We start from the raw sequence: 15,684 nt of genomic DNA on the forward strand, positions 1-15,684 counted from the left end.
ATATATTGATAGGCAGTAGATTGATGGCAATAGATTGAGCATTGATGATAAGCAGTAGATTGATAGGCATAGTGAAGGATCTTGATAGGCAGATTAGATTGATTAAGGCAAAATGATGATTAGGAGTAATGGAGGTCATAGATATTGAGTAGTGATATGGCAGTATATTGATAGGCAATACTATTGATATGCAGTAGATTGATAGCGCAGATACAGATTGATAGGCAATAGATTGATAGGCAATAGATATGATAGGCAATATTAATTTGATATGCAGTAGTTGTTAGGCAATGTTGATATGAAATAGTAGATCTTGATATGCACTGTAGTTGATAGGCAGTATCTATTGATAGTGCACGTAGATGTGATAGGTCAATTATATTGATATGCAGAATAGATTGATAGTGCAAAGTATTGATATGCAGTAGATTGATAGAAGCAATAGATTGATATGACAATCAAGATTGATAGGCAATATGATTGATATGCGTAGAGTTGATAGGCAATAGACTTGATTAATGCCAGTAGATTGATAGGCAAGAATATATTGATATGACCTAGTAGATTGATAAGCTTTAGTAGATTTGATAATGCAATAGCTTGATAAGAGTAATGAGATATGCAGTAGATTGATAGGCCAATAGATTGATAGGCAAAGATTGAAATTAGGGCCAATATATTTTGATATGCAGTAGAATAATGATAGGCAAATGAGATGTGAATAGGCAATAGAGGTTGATACGGCATTCATATTGATTATGCAGGATTAGATTGAATATCAATATACTTTGATATGCATTGTCAAGATTGATCAGGCTCAATATATGGTGATATTGTCAGTAGATTGATAGGCAAATAGATTGATGGCATAAAGTCCAATTTGATTTGATGGACCAATTATATTGATATGCAAGTAGATTGATGAATGCAATAGATGATATGCAATAGATTATGATAAATGCAGTAGATTGATAGGCAATAGATTGCATAGGCATGTAGAATTGGATAGGCCTAATATTGATATGCATATAGATTGGAATAGGCCAATATTGTTATTATGCAGTAGATTGGGACTAGGCGTGTTTACATTAGATTGGGATATGGCCTCAATAGATTGAGTAGGCAACTGATTGATGCAAGTGTGCATATTAGGGAACTTGTAGGGTCCAATCATCATTGATAATGTGTGGGTTCAAGTTCTACCACCCCCAAAAAAAGTTTTAAGATTGATAGGTCCATGGATTATGGATTGAGGCAATAGATTGATAGGGGACAATAGATTGATAGGCATTTTAGATTGGATAAGACAATTTAGATTGTATAGGGGCAATAGAACAATTGAAACGTGCGGGCAATAGATTGATAGCGCAAATATTGATAGCAGTAGATTGATCAGGCACTGTTTCAACTAGATTGATATGCTAACATAGTAGAGTTGGATTAGGCGAGACAATAGATTGATATGACAGACCACAGACCACTTAGAATAGGGCAATAGATTGGATAGGCACTAGATAAATAGAATAGGCAATAGATTGCATAGGGCATAGATTGATATATGGAACAATAGATTGAAAAATGAGGCAATATAATTGAAATATGGCAAGAATAAAAAATTGATAGGGCAATAGATCTGAAATCAGGCAATAGAATTGATCGGCAAATATATAGATAGAGACAATAGATTGATAGGAGCAATAGAACTTGTAAGGCATAGTGGGCCCTAATTTGCAGGTCAGTGGAATGCTGCTTGTCTACTGGCATATAAAATGATTTAGCATAAGAAAATGTATATAAACCCACGTTCATAACCACAAATGCCTCTACATAATTGGGTATTCAGTTATCAGTTGTGACAGTAATTACCCTAAAGAGAGCAATAATGATTAATAATATTTTCCGGGATCATTGTCTGCTGAGTTTCTTATCGTCCGTGTTGTTGAACTCGTTAATTTTTTTATTTTTTTGTATTATCTTGCCTTGAGTCTGGACAGTAGGACAAGCTCTTTGTTAAGAACAATTACATCATTTTGACTGCACCAGTCATAACTAAGATTTTGTGAAATCATATTGGGTTCAAAAATGGGTGATGTAGCCTCCAGTGATTCTGGTTGTGACTTGGTTTCATTTACGATTGGATAAAGGGGCATAACCGGACAAAGATGAGAATTTGTAGTTGGCAGCAGTGGGTCCTGAAAATTGTACACACCAGTGAAACCTGCCCCAGTGGTTACCAAAATCATGTTCCTATTAGTAATATGGATGGAGTTTTGTGAAAACACCAGATTACCTTAGCAGTGTCCTTGAGCTTTCATGTTTAACAAACTTTCTTTCTTCTCCTTAAGACCCTAGTAACGTCCGCCAGTATGAGAATCGGGCTTTTCAATTTCGTGATTTATTGAAAAAGGGTGCCCTTCTTTAAAAAGGTAGTGATTAAACACGAGAATTTCCAAAGCGCGTGCTGACCGCCACCGATGGTAACTTTTGATGCCTTCTTATCGGGCATCATTATTAGCGTATTTTGAGACCTGTGGTTTTAAATCCACGAACGGCAATAGCACAGCATGTCATATGGATGGCAGGCAATAGTTTCCCTCATTGCAGTGGAATGCTGCTTTCTTACTGCATATAAATGTTTATAAGATGTATATAACACGTTTATAACATGTCTATCATATTGTATTCAGTTTCAGTTGTGACAGTATTACCAGCAATAATGATTTATTTTCCATAATTGTCTCTAGTTTACTGTTGTGAATCATTTAATTTATCTTGCCTTTGAGTCTGGACAGAGGACACAGCTCTTGTTAAGAACACACCTTCATTTTGATGCACCAGTCATAACTATAGATTTGTGAAATGTCCATATTGTCAAAATGTGTTGCTAACTACTGTAATTGTTTTAAAAGGAGGGGATTTAGGCTGAAATTCAATTGAACCTGCCCTAGTAATGTTTACGCAGTGCCTTTGTTTACAAACTTTCTTCTCTACCTAGTACTAGTGCTTTTTTATTTTTTAATCCTTTTTACAAAGGAGAACAGAATTTCCAAACTCCTTTTCATAATAATTGTTTAATGACAGGATAGGAGCAGAAGGGCTCATGCTGGGTTTGAACCGGGATCCCTGCCGCGAGGGGGAAGTAGGCCTATATGGTGCCGGAGGTGAGAGAGTTATCTGCTCGCTTAGGGCCAGTAGTAGTAGGATTTAGGATTTATGTCTCTATGGTTAAATCCAGGATTTAATCTTCTTACCATCACATCTAAGTCAATATGACACCAATGTTGATAAAATCAACATGATTGGAGGTTTTCCATCACACCACTCTTGTTATGATCCATTCTGATTCCTAATTCTATGGATTTGACAGTACCCAACACTGCTCTATCAKTTCATTTCATTTGACCATGGGAAAAGAAGAGCTATACTGCTTTAACACCACAATGCAGGTTGAATTGAATTGAGGCCATGTCTAGATTGTATAATGAGGGGGAAAATATAATACAGTTGCCCGGTTGGTCTTCCATCAATTTCACTGTTTTCAGTGATCCAATAATGACATTCACTGAATGTATTTATCACCCTCTGATGAAGCTTAGTTCTGAGGCTCTATGTCGATCATCTCAGGGTAGGAGTGCTGATCTAAGATCAGGTATCCCCTGTCCATGTAATCTTATTCATTATGATCTAAAAGGAACATGTATGCTAGATTAGCACTCCTACTCTTGAGGTGCTTTGTGAATATGGGCCCTGATCTCAGTTCAGTTCGTACAATAAATAATATCGGACGCCACTTCGCTTGAACTAGTAAAGTCTGATGTGATAGGTCCTTGTTTACGCTGGTCTACAGTTTATCTGCTGCACTTTGGTTTATTTCCAAACAAGAAAAGTATACTCACGGATCAGTGAATACCTAAGTACGGTTGGTAGGCATCTGTTAAAAACATTTGTTAAAAACATTTTGTTTGTCTGGTAATGTTGAAGTGGGTTTTGGGAGTTTTCCTACTGAAGCATTCTCATGTAAAATGGCATGCAATCATATACCGTAATGATGCTGCTTAGTAGCCTGTGTAATGTTGCTCCAGTCCTGTGTGTACTGTCCTGATTACATGTAGATCTTGGTGACTTATTTGTGCTTGTGGAAAGACAGACGGCAAGAGGAAACACATTATCTGGTTTCTGAGTCACTTATTTATTGCCCAGTGTCCCAATCTTGGCCAGGTCGCAGTTGTAAATGASAACTTGTTCTCAACTGGCCTACCTGGTTAAATAAAGTTGAAAAAATAAATAAATAATGTGTCTGTGAGTGATACAGATGTAGGATCTTKATTTGAGKCAGTTTGCTACAGCAGGAAAATAATCCTGCAGCAACACCAAATGTGAATTATTATCTGGATGATAATGATTGGACATTTTTGTATGGTTCATACATTTTGTTCGTTAGGGCAAATCAAGTCTGAAATTTCAAAGTGYAATCGACAAACACAACTCAAATGCACTTTCCTGCRGTGCAGGAAAATTCTCAGCATCAAAAGAGTGCTCAAATGAAGATCCTACATCTGTTCAGTGAAAGAAGAGACTCTTGTATAAAAGTCRTTGTCGACTCAAATTCTTCAAAGGCTGTCTAATGATTCGCTGTACTGGAAAAACTGAACTATTCTCCAGTTCATTGCAAATAATGTACAGTATGTGGGAGGTGGGTTGGAATGGGAATATGTAAGATAATACAGTGGCAATCATAGTTTTTTAACACTTTGGAGCGAATGTAAAAGATGTCAACCATTATTTGAACAACATCGTGATCCGTGAGTGTCTCTCAGTAGAGGACAGTACAGTCACTATTCTCTTTTTGTGAATATATTATAAGCATTTGTTTTTGTATCACAATAACCCTGTAGAGTTATGTATAACATTATGTATTTAAAAGCATGTATATCAAGCCATTTTTTAAATAAACATACAAAAAATGAATATTAGTACATTGCTGGATCGACAATGTTTCAGCACTTTGATGTCATCTCGTCGTGTGATCTTGTATATTTGCTTCACAGCTGTACATACATTTGGCAATCACTGTTTGTAACCATGGCTACACATGAAATCATACCTGGGTTGAGCAATATAAAAGAAAACAGAGAACATAACATGTACATATATACAGTATTATATGTATAATGCTGTGCTATGGACTTTCTGTGCCTTTTTTTATCCATGTATGTCAACTATACTAGACAATTCTCAGACGCTTGTATACAACCAAAATATGATTAAAGGATTTGGGAAGTACTTCATTTAGCCTTTGCTGCCTTTTGTGTTTATTCAGTCATGGCTAATGGAAAATGGTTTGATGCTATGGTAGTCATTTTTAAACGTATCCAAAGTTTTCTCATTATATTCATGTTTTTAAGGTCATAAACTGGTTCTGCTCTGCAACAGTTTGCAGGTGTCTGTGTGTATTGATGTGTACTGAATTCTGTGAGGGTGTTCTTCGTATGTTTGTCCTTTTCATTTCATTAACTCATTGTTATATAATACATCTGATAGTTCATTATTATGTCCTACACTCTTAGAAGAAAGGGTTCCAAAAGGGTTCTTCGGCTGTCTCCATAGGATAACTATTTTTGGTTCCAGGTAGAACCCTTTTTTGTTCCAGCTAGAAGCCTTTTTGGTTCCATGTAGTACCCACTGTGAAAAGGGCTCTACCTGGAACCAAAAGGGTTCTCCAAGGGATTATCCTATGGGGACAGCTGAATAAGCCTTTTAGTTTCTAGATAYCACCTTTTTTTTCTAAGAGTGTGGGGTTCAGGGAAAGTATTTCCTTTTCTTTGATACTTGTGTACTACAGCCTCTCTCTGTGATGTGCTGCAGGCCCTGGAGCAGATCAGCCCATACCAGGGTGGCAGTGGGGAGGACCTCAACTTCCAGGGTGTAGAGCGAGAAAGGCCTAACCTTCCCARGCTGGCCCAGCATCGCTTTCGACGGGTGGACTTCCTCTCTGCCATGCTCACCGGCGCCGCCACCCTTCCGCCTCTCCAAACCTCCTTTGAGGTTMATTCCAGAACCTGTGTTGAGCAGGGTCAGGATGGGAATGTGGATGCCGCTGAGGTCGGGGCTGGGGCTGGGGCAGGGGCAGTGTCCAGCGGTGATGGGAGCCCCAAGAGCAGCGAGCACAGCCAGGAGTGTGATGATGGAGCTCCCTCTACTCTTCTTGCAGACGAGCCTCCTCGGGACTACCCTCACCGGGCCTCTGCAGGAGTGGGGTTTGGTGGTGATCCGGACCTGGAGCTGGAGGAAGGCTCCAAGACCCTGGTGCTCTTCTCRCCTGGAGACGTGAGGAGGTCCCTTGCCGTGGTGGGCGATCTGCCCCCGGACGATGCCGGGAGCCACCAGGGGACGCTGGCAGCCATCACACCCCAGTGCGAGAGAGCTCTGGGACCTCTGGGAAGCCTGCTCGACGTGTCTGAGCCAGGTACTTTGTTCTCCCAGTTGAAGTCCGAGCCCAAACCGTCTTCGACGGCCGTCTCCGCCATCCTGGTCAATGTGGCGCCCAATGTTGTTACTCCCACCAGCACCTCCCCTCCTTTCACCAAAGTAGAGCGGACATTCGTACACATTGCCGAGACTACTCACCATAATGTGATGAGCTCCTCAGGGACTCTGCAGCTCAGGCTGCTGCTCCCTGGGCTGGTTGAGGAGCCCACAGACGAACAGGAGAACCACTCGGAGGAAGAGAAAGAGGAGGATGTCTTGGATGGAGAGAAAGAGAGGAGCAGGGAGAGCAGATCCGATGTGGACCGTTCAGACAAAGACTTTGAGAAGGAGAGGGAGAGTGGATCTGAGGGTGAGGTTCCAAACAGAGACAGTGAAGAGGAGAGGGAGAGTGGATCTGAAGGGGAGTTCCAAAAGACATACAACGTACAGAGGAGGGAGAGTGGATCAGAAAGCAACGTCTTTGAGAAAGACGAGGAAGGGGACGAAGTGAGCAGGTTTGATGAGGAGAAGGAGGAGGAGAGGAAGAGAGAGAGTAGGTCCAAGGAGGAAGTTCCCGAGAGAGCAATCCCAGGTTCCCCAGAGAGAGACAACAGGGCTAAGGAGGAGGAAAAGGATGTTGCAAAGAAAGAGGTTGAGGAGTTAATCCCCCCAGAAAAAGAGATGGAAGAAGAGTCAGAACTTGGGGYCGAAGCCCAGCCAGCGATCCAGTCAAACCTCTCCTCTCCCATTCTCGGTCTCCCAGAAGAACCTGAAGCCCAGGATATCCTGGTCATTTCAATAGAAACCAAGTTAGACTCTGAAACAGAGGACACCCCTATTGTTGTTTCCTCTGAGATGGAGCCTGCCCAAGACGTGATGTTAGCAGAGAAGGAGAGCCAGGTCCAGCTCGAACAAAACAATGAYGCTTCTCCACAGGAGGAACCCAAGGACCCTGGTGATCCAGAAAAATTGTCAGAGGCCAGCAAACAGACCAGGCCTCAGAAAATTAGCAGAATCCCGGTTCTCTCTCGGTCTGAGGAGGACACCAGCTCGGACCAGGACCAGTCGGCGGCGTCCCAGTCATTCAAGTCTCGTCAGAGGGCCAAGCGACCTCACCTAGCCCGGCTGGTCATGGAAAGGAGGCAAGGTCGCATGCTAAGACTGGCTTCTGTTTCCTCAGCGTCCTCTGTGGATGATGGCTGTAAAGTTCCAGCAGAGATCCAGTCAGAGGAAGACACCCATGATGAGGACAACTATCCGCCCAGGAAGGAGAGGGGAATTTGGGGGGAGAGGAGTGYGGGGCGTCAAAGGAGCAGAATACCCCGTCCTGTCACGCCTGTTAAGCTGCAGGGATCCTCTGTTACACCGTCTCATGCTTTCTCCCAAACTGGCCCCAATGCTAATCTCCACAAACCCCAACTTTCAACTATATATACTAGGTAGGTTCAACTAAAAGTGTATTTGACAGGAAACACATGCTCTTATCAATTCCCGATCTCTAGGGGCTCACGCCAAGGCTGCCTTTTATCCACTCTGTTGTTCACCCAGCCCTTTGAATAATATTCTGAATTGATAATAATATTAATCTTATGTGAAAACCTCCAGATTATGATCTTTATGCAAAATTCTAGAACAGAATTCAGAATTCAAAGCATTATTCTACATATATGACTATCTCTGTGGTGTATCTCTGTGTTTCAGGCATCAATCTCACAAAACTAGGACCCCAAGAATAAATGTTCCACTGCACCAGAGGTCCCAGACTCTGCAGTCCCGACCTGGACCCGGGGCCAACTCCTCCTCCTTATTCTCCACCCCCCAGACTCCCCTGCGTGGGGTTATCTCCCGAGCCCCTCTCTCTGCATGCCCCTCCCCCCGTAGCCTCAGCACCTCCCCCTGTTGCTACTCCACTTCCCGGACCGACAGCCCCTCCCCTCAGCGCCCACGCCGGGGGGCTGCAGTTACAGAAGTCCGGAGGCAGCTCATATCCGTGCGGGCGCAGACTGCACTTCCGCTAAAACCCAGACCGCCTCAAACCGATGATTCCTCAGCCCCTGGGACGCCCAGGAGGCGAGGCAAACTTTACCCGTTGTCATCTACATCCACACCCACCAAGGGGAAGTCAGATGCTTCTGAGAGCAAGACAGCCACCAGAGAATATAGCCTAGCTTAGTGTATCAGGGCTATCTATCCACCAGACTATCCACACTGCACTTCACACACCCCTTTATCTACTGTATGTCAGAGTAACTCCACGACCTCAAACGTGTTTGTGCGAAAACACTATGTTTCAACTCTCAGCTTAAGATAACAAAGAGGGGTCTGCTTCTAATCATAGTTAAAGCCAAGAACAAAACCAGTAATAGAGAGCACCAGGCAGCGGTGAGACCCCCAATGCCACAGACCAGGGAAGTGGGTGTGACTCCCCAATGCCACAGACTAGGAAAGTGGGTGTGACTCCCTAATGTATGTACTAATGTACTGTATGTCTACTGACATACAGTAGATGCCAATGCCACAGACTAGGGAAGTGGGTGTGACTCCCCAATGCCACAGACTAGGGAAGTGGGTGTGACTCCCCAATGCCACAGACCAGGGAAGTGGGTGTAAACTCCCCAATGCCACAGACTAGGGAAGTGGGTGTGACCCCCAATGCCACAGACTAGGGAAAGTGGGTGTGACCCCCAATGCACAGACCAGGGAAGTGGGTGTGGACCCCAATGCCACAGACTAGGGAAGTGGGTGTGACTCCCCAATGCCACAGACTAGGGAAGTGGGTGTGACCCCAATGCACAACAATAGGGAAGTGGGTGTGACCCCAATGCACAGACAGGGAAGTGGGTGGTGACTCGCCAATGCACAGACTAGGGAAGTGGGTGTGATCCCCAATGCCACAGACTAGGGAAGTGGGTGTGTGCCCCCAATGGGCCACAGACTAGGGAAGTGGGTGTGATCCCCAATGCCACAGACTAGGGAAGTGGGTGTGATCCCCAATGCCACAGACTATGGAAGTGGGTGTTTGTTACCTCCTTCTGCAGCTGAGGCCTCCCTGCACCTGTCTGGGAACTTGTTCCTTAGCAGGGTTCGAATTACACATTGACTCATGGGGCTCTGCACGATGATGGTGCCCAATGTCCATATTGATTGTGGGGTGCCTGATTTGTTATGGGGTTCCCCTAGCCTCCCCTAGCCCCCCTGTGATTCTGACTCAGTACAGCAGCCCTCGTATGCCTTAATAAGACCTGTTCTAAGACCAGTTCTTGTCTACTCCTCCCATCACTAACGCTTCCAGGGAAGATAAAAAACTGCAACAGCAGAGCAGCAGCCTCCTCTGATCTCACTTACTAGTTTGCTTAAAGAAGTGCTTTAAATTAAAATGATTACGTGTGATATGAAAATAATATATAGCTAAATTATAGGATGAACTTTATTTAGGTCAGACCACGGATAGTAGTTTAGGTAACACTTGACGTTCCTTCTTTATGAAGAGTTCTGAACTGTTATATTGCGTTATAAGCGTTCATAGCACCTTATAGAAGTCATAGAGCATTATGAAACTACAATAAAGCAATAAGGTACCAGAGACTGTTATATATTATGAATATCTCTCTCATGCCTTATTACTTGATTGTCAAGTTTCACAATGCTCAATGACTGCATCTATGAGATTCTGTTAAGGTTTTTAAAGCATTATAACACTTTACAAGGTGCTTTGAGTAAAGTTACCATCATGTAGATAAGAATCAGATCTGGATTGGTGTGCAGTTTACACTTGGCATTGTTATTTCTCTCTCACAACCAATCAGGGACTGGTACATCTGCATTTTGGAATGAAAACCTGTGCCCGACCTACTGTATGATAACCGCCATAGAGTAGTATACAGTCTCATAAAGCCCTATGAATGTGTTCATTAGATAATATCACACTTCACCAGGAGCTGCTTCAAGTGCTACTAAATGTTTCATACAGTAGGCCAATATCTCTGTTTGAACTAAGGGTAACGCTTAAAATTAAGGTACCTTTATTGTAAAGTGTTACCGAAATAAGTCTCATTATTCCTCTGTCTTTTTCATTGAGATAGAAAAGGATTTTGAGYGAATCTAAATTAATGCATAAAGTCGATGTACTTGTGGCATTGTAATTGTCAGCATGTGTTCTTGTCTACCTTGGGAAATGGTTCACCCAGATATGATCATGAGGGGCTTTTATTTTGGAGGACTTCATTGGATGTACCTAGAGTGTCCCAAATGGCTCTTTATTCCCAATTTAGTGCACTACTTTTGACCAGAGCCCATAGGGAGTAGGTTGCCGTTTGAGGCGCATATTAAATCAGAAACACATTTAAAGATYGATACTGTGGAATGTGTCCAAATGAACATGATTTCTGTTATTGTTGTATTAGGGACTGTACTTTATTTATAATGAGGAATACCTGGGGGAAATAAGACCTCTCTGAAAAGAAAATGGATGGCCCTCCCTTCAGTAAAACATATTGCACGCTTGAAAAAACACTKGTTWCCTTCCCCTATACTCAAAATAATAATTCAAACAAAGTGGATAGKAGASAACATGCCTAACGTTTACCCTCACTCGTAGGACAGACAAGAGCCGTAGATATGCAGTTTTAGAAACMGTAAGCATTACATGAAACCATTTCGTAAGCATTACATGGCTAAGTAGCAAGGGCAACGGGCCAGAAGGTTGTGGATTTGRAGACCACTGRGGACAAGAGTAGGGGTGAYAAGCTCTGCTTTATAATAAAAGTACTGCATGAATCTATCATCTTATTTGCAGGTCTGAGAAAAAAAMAGCCTTTTATAAACGCAGAAGCAGAATCTCTTTTAATACCTCAACAGAGCATGACAACGAATGAGCGCATGCTGCAGCACAGGAGACGTTTTGATTTCTATACAGGCTATTGTTTGGAACAGTCCTAAAGTTGTCTATCAACTGTAAACATGTAGAACAACCGAACCAGTTATGACTGAAGRATCTGATCATCAGTGAATTAGAGAAAAATACTTTTGTTTTTTAACACAGTAGCCGCAGATCATCAGGTAGGCCTATATGCACTTGCAACTTTTTTCAATTGTGAAACTATCATTTTCTAATTCATTCTATTTTATTCCATTKCATTCTTGTTACAAAATAGACATGCATAGCTCACCGCATGATCCTCAAACCAAAGACTGGCCAAACTCATGTTTCTAAAAGTGAATTCAAAGGCACTGTAGAATGACAGTGTAGCCTAATTAGGAATTTTTCATTTCATTATAAATAATTATTTAAAACAGCTTTAATGCAAAATGTATAGGCATGTTGTTAAAGTGCTGTTGTTGATGTGCTGTTGAAATGCTGACGACTCCTGCCTGCCTGTAGCTTGTCACAAATCCTTCACAATGTATTTCTTAAATGGCAGATTAGACCCTTAGACAGAAACCCAGGCTAAAACCCCAAACAGCAAGCAATGCAGATGTAAAAGCACGGTAACTAGGAAAAACTCCCTATAAAGACAGGAACCTATGAAGAAACKTAGAGAGGAATCAGGCTCTGATGGGTGGTCAGTCCTCTTCTGGCTGAGCCCGGTGGAGATTATAAGAGTACATGGCCATTAAGGCCAGATCGTTCTTCAAGATGCTCAAATGTTCATAAATGACCAACAGGGTCAAATAATAATCACAGTGTTTATAGAGGTTGTAACAGGTCAGCACCTCAGGGGTAAATGTCAGTTTGCTTTTCATAACTGAGCATTCAGAGGTTGAGACAGCAGGTGTGGTATAGAGAGAAGGGGACGGAGAGAGAGAGCGAGGGAGCATGTCCAGTGAACGGGGCAGGATTCCAAGCCGCAGGCAGAACAGCAATAACTGAGCAGTAGCACGACCAGGTGGACTTGGGAGGGGGAACAGCCAAGAGTTGTCAGGCCAAGTAGTCCTGAGTCATGGCCCAAGGGCTCAGGTCCTCCTGGAGGGGAGAGAGAGCAAGCGAGAGATTGGAGAATTAGAGGGCGCATACTTAAGATCACACAGGACATCAGATAAGACAGGATAATTACACCAAATAGGACAGACTGACCCTAGCCCCCCGGCACATAGATACCGGAGACTGACACGGGGGGTCGGGGGACACTGTGGCCCCGTCCAACGATACCCCCGAACAGGGTCAACTAGGCAGGATATAACCCCACCTACTTTGCCAAAGCACAGCCCCCACACCACCAGAGGGATATCAACAGACCACCAACATACTACCCTGAGACAAGGTGGATCTCCCCCACCGCACAAGCCCGAGGGGGTGCAAAACCAGACAGGAAGATCACGTCAATCACTCAACCCACTCAAGTCGAATATAGCGGGAATAAAGCCTGGCACGACATGATGCACCCCTCCTAGGGATGGCATGGGAGAGCACTAACAAGCCAGTAACTCAGCCCCCATAATAAGGACAGAGGCAGAGAAACCCAGTGGCGAGAGGGMAGCCAGCTAGTCAGAGACAGCATGGGTGGTTTGTCACTCCAGAGCCTTGTCGTTCACCTTCGCACCCCTCTGCCAGAATACACTTAATCATAGGGCCTACTGAAGAGATGAGTCTTCAGTAAAGACTTAAAAGTCAAGACCGATTCTGCATCTCTCACATGGATCGGCAGACCATTCCATAAAAATMTWGTTCTATAGGGGAAAGCCCTCGCTAGCTGTTTGCTTAGAAACAGTAGGAACAATGAGGAGGCCTGCGTCTTGTGACCGTAGCGTACATGTAGGTATGTACGGCAGGACCAAATCGGAGAGATAGGTAGGAGCAAGTCCATGTAATGCTTTGTAGGTTAGGTTTTATTTGAGACGACTGTACAACCATCGAGATTAATTGTCCGATCAAACAGAAGATCTCTTTGTTTCTTGGGACCTAGAACTAGCATCTCGGTTTTGTCAGAGTTTATAAGTAAAACATTTGCCACCATCCACTTCCTTATGTCTGAAACACAGGCTTCCAGGGTAGGCAATTTTGGGGCTTCACCATGTTTCATCAAAATGTACAGCTGTGTTGTCTGCATAGCAGTGAAAGTTGACATTGTGTTTCCGAATTACATCCAAAAGAGGTAGAATCTATTGTGAAAAAAATAGTGGTCCTAAAACAGACCTTGAGGAACACCCAAACTTAATTTGGATTTTTCAGAGGACAYACCATCCACATAGACAGAATGATATATTTTTGACAGATAAGATCTAAACCACACATAAACTTGTCTGTGTAGACCAATTAGGGTTTCCAATCTCTCCAAAAGAATGTGGTGATCGATGGTGTCAAAAGCAACACAAAGGTCTAGGAGAACGAGGACAGACGCAGAGCTTTGGTCTGACACCATTAAAATGTCATTTACCACCTTCACCATCGCGGTCTCAGTACTAGGATTGGGTCTAATGACCAGACTGGAGCATTTTGTTTACATTATTTGTCATCAGGAAGGCAGTGAGTTGCTGAGCAACAGCTTTTTAAATAACAATTTCAGAGGTATGGGAGGGAGATTCGATATTGGCAGATATTTATAAAAAAATATCTCTCAAGGCTTTTTAAGGAGAAGCTTTATTACTGCCACTTTTAGTGAGTTTGGTACACATCCAGAGTATAGGTAGCCGTTTATTATGTTCAACATAGGACGGCCAAGCACAGGAAGAAGCTCTTACAGTAGTTTAGAGCTGGAAGATTTAGAGGCCATGACTATTATTGTGAATGTGTCTAGAGTTGAGATTTAAAAACTTGAGTGTCTCCATTGATCCGAGGTCCTGGGAGTTCTGTGCAGACRCAGGACAACTGAGTTTTGGAGAAATAAATATGCAGTCTTTCATTTGRTTTCTAATGATCATGATCTTTTCATTGAAGAAGTTCATGAATTCATCACTGCTGAAGTGAAGGCCATCCTCACTTGGGGAATGCTGCTTTTTAGTATCAAAAATACATTTAGGATTGTTTTTATTCTCCTCAATCAGGGTGGAAAAGTAGGCGGATCTAGCAGCAATGAGGGCTTTTCAATATTGCATGGTACTGTCTTTCCAAGCTAATCGGAAGAATTCCAATTTGGTGGGGCGCCATTTCCATTCCAAATCTTGCTTCAGGGCTCTGGTAATTTCTGTATGCCAGGAAGATAGTTTCTTGTGACAAATATGTTTTGTTTTTAGCGGTGCGACTGCATCTGGTATTACGTAAGGTTAAGTTTAACATGTTTTTGTACTCCAGTGTGGAAGGGAAGTCTGGAAGGGCATCAAGGAATCTTTAGGTTGTCAGAGAATTTATAGRGCGGCTTTTGATATCCTTGGTTGGGGTCTGAGCAGATTATTTGTTGCGATTGAAAACGTAATAAAATGGTGGTCCAATATTCCAGGATTATGAGGAAAAACATTTAGATCCTCAATATCTATTCCACAGGACAAAACTAGAACCAGGGTGTGATTGTGGCAATGCGTAGGTCCCGAGACATGTTGGACAAAACCCACTGAGTCGAAATAAAATAAAAAATATTATCTGCCATGACTACGAGGTCCGATAGGAATTCAGGGAACTCAGTGAGGAATTCTGTATATGGCCCAGGAGGCCTGAAAACAGTATCTATAAAAGTGATTGAGTAGGCTGCATAGATTTCATMACTAGCAGTTCAAAAGACYAAAACGTCGTAAATTGAAAATTGCTGTCATAAATGTTAGCAACATCTCAGCCTTTGRGGGATGTGTGGGGATATGGTCACTAGTGTAACCAGGAGAGGCCTCATTTAACGCAGTAAATTCATCAGGCTTGAGCCATGTTTCATCAAGCCAATCACAAGCCCTATCTCAAATATGAAGACCTACCTCTTGTCAAAGAAAAGAGAGCTAGGAAGGCCTAGCTCGTATTTCTTGAATATGAAGACTTAGTCTTCAACACAAAACCCTCTTGTTGTTAGTAGCCTAAAGTCAAATTAAAATGAAAACCGTTTAAATGAATTAAGCCTTCTCAAATATCTGTGGCTGGTGCTTCATAGTAATGTAGGTTGTGTAAGTTACTAGAATCGGGCTTATTGTGAGGTCAATAAGTCTGATAAATATATTCATTATGGGCAGCGAAACATATCGTTTTTATTKAAATCAATTAAAGCAGTAGCAAMCTTACCTCCGGTCCTCCTTCTCATCGCCACGCTTTCCCTCTCAAACTGAACAGGACATCAATAGGCCCAGTCCGAACGCACAGGAATA

The 15,684-nt window shown here is 42.6% G+C and overlaps 1 protein-coding gene across 3 annotated transcripts in view; it reads left to right on the plus strand.

The window, feature by feature from the left end:
• Positions 1 to 9,249, plus strand: part of LOC111951922 (tau-tubulin kinase 1-like) — a 41,299-nt gene extending 32,050 nt beyond the window's left edge. For all 3 annotated transcript variants that reach the window (XM_023970273.2, XM_023970272.2, XM_023970274.2), the window contains 2 exons: positions 5,866 to 7,907; positions 8,170 to 9,249. In XM_023970273.2, the coding sequence (XP_023826041.1) occupies positions 5,866 to 7,907; positions 8,170 to 8,641 (2,514 nt within the window). In that variant the 3' untranslated portion in view covers positions 8,642 to 9,249. The remainder of the gene's footprint in view (positions 1 to 5,865; positions 7,908 to 8,169) is intronic.
• The last annotated feature ends 6,435 nt before the right edge of the window (positions 9,250 to 15,684 follow it).

The sequence above is a fragment of the Salvelinus sp. IW2-2015 genome, linkage group LG25, assembly GCF_002910315.2.
Source record: "Salvelinus sp. IW2-2015 linkage group LG25, ASM291031v2, whole genome shotgun sequence".
Classification (NCBI taxonomy): domain Eukaryota; kingdom Metazoa; phylum Chordata; class Actinopteri; order Salmoniformes; family Salmonidae; genus Salvelinus; species Salvelinus sp. IW2-2015.